At 40.3% G+C, this 6,391-nt stretch overlaps 1 protein-coding gene across 1 annotated transcript; it reads right to left on the bottom strand.

Annotated features, from left to right (window-relative positions):
* Positions 1-1,061: 1,061 nt before the first annotated feature.
* LOC133336130 (lipase 3-like) lies at positions 1,062-3,429 on the bottom strand (the record flags this gene model as incomplete). Its single annotated transcript, XM_061544428.1, has 3 exons — positions 1,062-1,153; positions 2,243-2,651; positions 2,716-3,429. Coding segments are annotated over 3 exons (1,215 nt in total), but the record flags the coding sequence as incomplete, so codon positions are not given.
* Positions 3,430-6,391: the final 2,962 nt, after the last annotated feature.

Genomic DNA, 6,391 nt, shown 5'->3' with positions numbered 1-6,391 from the left:
GTCAACAGATTATTATGCGAGCACAAAAGGAAAAAGTGGCTAGACCACCTGAAGCAATACAGCATTGCCACCGGAACAAGTAAATTGTGGGCAACGGTTAAGTCACTCTCGAATCCTGGAAGGAAGGATGACAGGACGGCTGTTACATTTAACGACGTAACTGTAACAGACCCGAAGAGGTGCACGAGTTATTTCAACCTGCAATTCATAGAGCACCCCAAGAGTGACAGGGCGAAAAGGAGTGTGCTACGTCGCATAAGGGCACTCCGCGTTGAGGAGGAACCACCACAATTTACCAAGGAGGATGTTGCAGATGTCATTAGTAACGCTATGTCATTCAAAGCGTTGGGTCCGGACGGAATTTCCATGGTAATGCAAAAACAGCTGGATGAACCCGGAGTTGAGTACTTAACATCAGTCCTCAACTTGTCGTTAACCACCCATATAGTTCCTGAAGCCTGGAAAATAGGCAGGGTGGTCCCGCTACTGAAGCCAGGCAAGGATACCAGCAGGGGTGAATCGTACAGGCCGATTTCACACATGTCGGCGGTAGCGAAGACACTTGAGGCGCTACTCCTCCCATCGTTGAGAGGCAGTTTTCCAGTTGCCCAACACCAACATGCATTCCGTAAGATGCATAGCACAGCAACAGCATTACACGACATTTCCACACATATTAGCAGAGGACTCAACCAGAACAGGCCGAGCAACCGAACAGTTATGGTGGTACTTGGCCTATCGAAGGCATTCGATACAGTCAACCATGTCAGGCTGTTCGAGGATATAGAGAGGACAAATCTCCGACCGTGTTTGAAACGTTGGATAATCAACTATATGGGTGGACGCCAGTCGTATGTGGAATTCAGAAACAGGAAGTCTAGACCCCGTAGAGTGAAACAGGGTGTTCCCCAAGGAGGGGTGATATCTCCGGAACTGTTTAACCTCTACCTTTCTGATATTCCACAATCGCCGGAAGGCATAGAGATCGTAACGTATGCGGATGATTGCACGATCATGGCGTCGGGTCCCATTATTGATGATATATGTGAGAGGCTAAACGTCTACATAGCCGATCTTGTTAACTTCTTCCATCTGAGGAATATGAAAATATCCGCCACCAAATCAGCAGCCACACTGTTCACCACATGGACGGCTGAAATGAAGCTCCTACTGAACATAATGGTCGATGGAGAATTGATTCCGACCACCAAATACCCCAAGATACTGGGAGTAACGTTCGACAGCCTTTTCAAGTCGTGCGCGCATGCCGCTGCTTTATGCGATAAGCTGAGAAGTAGAAACAAGGTCCTCAAGTCGCTAGCCGGCAGTACTTGGTGCGCTGACAAAGAACCCTCGTTGACCTTTTATAAAGCAATAGACCGGTCAAAGGTAAGCTATTCGGCGCCAGTGTGTCTCCTCATGACTCCAGTGGACCATCTTCATGAGGAGACGAAGATCTTACCCGTCCATCGTCACAATTATATGTTGTCGATGCAGTACTTGCTTGGGTGTTATCGTCGTGAACATCCCTGCCATAGACTTATGGACAGGACTCCCCCACCCAGGCACGTCAGGAAAGATCTTCATGATCTAGAGAGAGAGAGGTCCAAAGGTACAAGCGTGAACCCCTAGATCAAGAAGCCCATCAAGCAGGTCTGAATGGTATTCACACGGATGCAGTCGCACAGGCAGTAGAGTAATATCGAGTGAATTGGATACCACCCCCATCCATCGCAGCAGAGGAGAAGCAGCTGCCAAGGCAAGCACGAGTAGTTTTAGCTCAACTAAGATCAGGATGGTGCAACCGCCTCAATTCATATTGGGCAAGAATTGACGGCTCGATACCTAACACATGTCCTGCATGTGGAGTAGGACCACACGACACGTTGCACCTCTTCAATTGCCCAGCTAAGCCGACTCATCTATCGCCGAATTCACTTTGGACGCAACCCGCTGAAGTTGCAGCATTCTTGAATTTGGAGGTAGAAGAAGCAGAACCAATCGTATGACAAACGACATGTTTTCTGTTGCTACAACAACAACTTTAGTACAATTTGAATTTTGGGTGAACCAATAGTGCTGAAATCCTGAAAGATTGAGTTAAGATCATTGTTGGGGGATAGGGTTGGGATATATGTAGGAAGTTTTGGAAATTTGTCAAAAAATGATTTACAAATATTCCTAATCGTTTAAAAAATCAAACAACTATTTTTTCAAAATGCTTTATTTCGAAAATATTTACAGCGTTCCGCATCCAATGGATGACCTTCGTATTTCTGCAACTTAGCTACCAAACAGCGATTAACAACTTCCCCGACATTTGTGGCCAATGTAAAATCATAATGACTATATCTGCGGAGTTTTAGGCGATTCCAATTGCAAACTCTCCCCATAATACTGTATAACTTCTTCACATTTTCCAACGATGCCATATTATCATTATCGGAAAAATAGACCTCAATGGGTTGTGCGGTGTGAATGGCTTTCAAATCATACGAAGGAGGTTTCGCCGTACCATATTTCCGTATATTGACCTTCCGACCAAAATCATACGCTTTAAATTCACAATTTTTGGCAAATTGTAAATAATGAATATATTGGCGAAGAGAACCATCGGCGGGGATGCTAAGAGAAAGATCTGCCAGTAGAGTCTAAAAGTTAAGGTAGGTTTAAATAAGTGAAAAATTGTATAACTGTTGTTGTCATACTCCTTACCGTATTGAGATATGCCGTACCCCATTCACTAAGGAAATTTACAATTTCCCTACACACTCGGTGATTTTGTTTCACTTTACAAAATCGATGACCAAGATATCTGACTAGCGATGTAAAACCCTGACTGGGAAATGAACCAATTAGTTCAACTGCCGCATTGCCCGGTTCACCAATAAATTGCAAAAGAATGCTTTCCAAATAAGTCCGCCTGAGACACAGAAAAATCGGTGGTGCCGAGAGATGAGTAGATTGTATTATTTCCGTATAGCTGGGGTCTGAGGAAAGCAGCATCAAAAAAACCGTAGCACCTAGTGAATGACCATAATAATGAAGTCTTGTGCGATTTGTCGCCTTAAGTATATATCGTATCTTTGTTGGTACATCAATTGACGCCACCTCGTCCAGAGCAAATGACCAATATTCCAAAGAGTACGGTGACAAAGATACATGTTGTTGAGAATAATTATTACCACGGGAATTGCCCAGCCAAACATCAAAACCAGCGCTGGCCAGCAAAAAAGCCAACCCATCATTCGGCCCAGTCACCACATAAATATCCGATGTGCAGGACAAACATTGCATCAGGAGGGCGGGAAATCGCATAGGATTCTCTGACTTCGTGTTGGGTATACGAAAAATTGTCAAGATGTAACCATCACTGGTTGTCACTTTGTGTATTTCACAGGGATAGCCATGTTGACGAATTCGGTCGCACTAAAATGATGTGGAAAAAATAAATTTCTTTTCTTCTTCTTTAAGAATTATTGTATAATCGTTTTTTACGGTATTTATGGTAGTATGATTTGTTGCCCCTGTGAAAATTGCCAAAAGTATAGCGATAAAAATCTCTTGGCCCTTCATTGCTAAGTGGCCACTTTTGTTTACTGAATTGAAAATCGAACTGAATGCAACCTGTGAAATCATAAATGTTCTAAATATGTTGATCAATTATAAAACTTCGATTAACGGTTCAACATTAAATATTTGCAATTATCAAATTGCCTTTTAGTAGTTGTCAGACATTTCCTTATAGTCAAACATATATCGTGATAAATGTAATAGGGTGTATCGGACACACATGTTGATTGTAGATTTGTTGTAGATATAATCTATCTATTGGAAATTTTAATCGGTAACATAATTGAAATAGGAATTTAATTATTTTAATGATTTGTTTATGAACATTCTGATTAACTCTATGTATTGTTTTCAAAACTTTACAAACACTCTAACTACTCTTACGCAGGAAAAGGGGATTTGGCTAACTTATTAGAATGATTATGATCTGTCAATATTTAGCGAATCAAAAGAACTTCGATTTTTATGGGTAATATTATCATATGGTGTAAATGTTCACTCCAGCAAAACATGATCCTGAAAGCTTACAGTGTATGAAAGAAGAGCTTTTGACTTTTAATTTAAAAAAAATCCTGGTGATGGAATAGGTCAGACATTGGAGAAATACTGAATTTTTCAGACATCTATGTTAGTATGGTTTAGGATTTCCATTATAAATAACAAAATTATATCACATCATACATTATCTCAGTTTTTCTATAGACATTGTTCACATTTGGTTTATTTTAAATGCCTAATACAGCTTTTGCAAAAAGTCTCTAATTGTTTTTGAAACATACAAAATTATACATTGACACTTATCTTTTCACTTGAATTGCATTTAAACTTTGTTCTTTTCGGCCAGGGTGCGCAAACATTCGCTCACGAATGATTCAAAATACATTCGCCAAAGAATGATCGCACACACATAACAAACGAGTGAGAGCACACAACAACGTTCGTTCTTTTCGTTTGGTGGTTGAAATTCTTTCTGACATTCTCTCACGAATGAAAACAAATATTCCCGAATTCCGGCGAATGCTCATAACGGCAACAACAATAACAAGAAACGTTCGTGAACTCAATAGTTGTTGGACATGTGTTTTGTTATTCTACACACTTTCTGTTACACACACATTATTTCGTTGTTTGTGTGTTTACTTTTTTATGATATTTATACCCTACACAACTATGTTGTCAGGGTATTATAGCTCTGTGCAGCCCCAAGAGTTTGTAACGTCGCGAAATATTGGTCCTAGACCCACCTTTAAGTATACCGATCGTCATATCTCGACTAGCTGAGTCGATCTAGACATGTGTGTCCGTCCGTCCTTCTGTCCATTATAATTTGTAAACACGATACAGGCCACAGTTATGGACCAATCTTCACGAAATTTTGCACGTAGGATCGGTTCTGGCCAATGAAGACCCCTATTGTTTTTGGTAAAGATCGGTTAATATTTAGGGGATGAAATGGACCAAAAACTAAATTTTTGTCTGTTATTCTGGTCGCTCTAGAGGCCGCAATTATGGTCCAAACATCGTGAATTTTTACATGGAGAAGAGGATCGAGCCAAAGAAAATGCATGCCTCTTTTGATAAAGATCGGTCAATATTTAGCGTGTCAAATGGACTCTGACTTTTGTGTGAAAAAATACAAAATTTGTATTCTATGGGGTATATATTTGCACCTGAAGGACATAGACCCGAGAAGTTGGTAGTATATCCAAGAGGAGTGGATGGCCTTTAAATTGATACCAATTACATTGTAGTATGTACCCGGATGTGGGAGTTACACTTAAATATTTACAGGTGCTTAGTACTCAGATATTATTTAGTAACACATTACCACACTAGAGGCGGAAATATAGCGCGGATCGCTTTGAAATTTTCCACGAGGGTCCAGGTGTGGTCAAGGATAACGCCTATACTTTTCGGTGATGATCAGATAATATTGGGATGCAGTGGACCGAAAACTTAATTTTTTTGTGTTATACCCTTCACAACACTGTGTTACAGGGTATTATGTCTTTGTGCATATATTTGTAACAGACAAAAGGAAACGAGATAAGTTTATGATTCCTTTTGAGATAGCTCACATATATATTTTCGTCCGATTTAAGGTAAATGGTGCATCTAAGTCCCTATATATCATTCGATTTGCAGGAAATTTGGCATAGCGTACTGAATTGAGCCTATAGTGATGTATGCCAAGTTCGGTTCAGATTTAGATATAGCTCCCATATATATCTTCGTCCGATTTAATGTTAATGGTGCACCAAAGTCCCTATATATAAATTGATTTGCACGAAATTTGGCATAGCGTACTGAATTAAGCCTAGAGTGATGTTTGCCAAGTTTCGTGGAAATCGGTTCAGATTTAGATATAGCTCCCATATATATTTTCGTCCGATATAAGGTAAATGGTGCATCTAAGTCCCTATATATCATTCGATTTGCACGAAATTTGGCATAGCGTACGGAATTGAGCCTATAGTGATGTGTGCCAAGTTTCGTGAAAATCGGTTCAGATTTAGATATAGCTCGCATATATATATTCGTCCGATTTAATGTAAATGGTGCATCTAAGTCCCTATATATAATTCGATTTGCACGAAATTTGGCACAGCGTACTGAATTGAGCCTGTAGTGATGTGTGCCAAGTTTCGTGAAAATCGGTTCAGATTTAGATATAGCTCCCATATATATTTTCGTCCGATTTAATGTAAATGCCCAAGCTTAGAATAAAGAACCACACAAAGTTTCATTTCCATGGATGTTGTGTAGGGTATCATATGGTCGGCCCCGTTCGACTATACTGCTCCGCTCACTGGTTTTG

The sequence above is a fragment of the Musca vetustissima genome, unplaced genomic scaffold, assembly GCF_032173495.1.
Source record: "Musca vetustissima isolate MV318-11 ecotype Yass unplaced genomic scaffold, APGP_CSIRO_Mvet_v1 utg131899, whole genome shotgun sequence".
Classification (NCBI taxonomy): domain Eukaryota; kingdom Metazoa; phylum Arthropoda; class Insecta; order Diptera; family Muscidae; genus Musca; species Musca vetustissima.
This window is presented reverse-complemented; position numbering and strand designations above follow the sequence as displayed.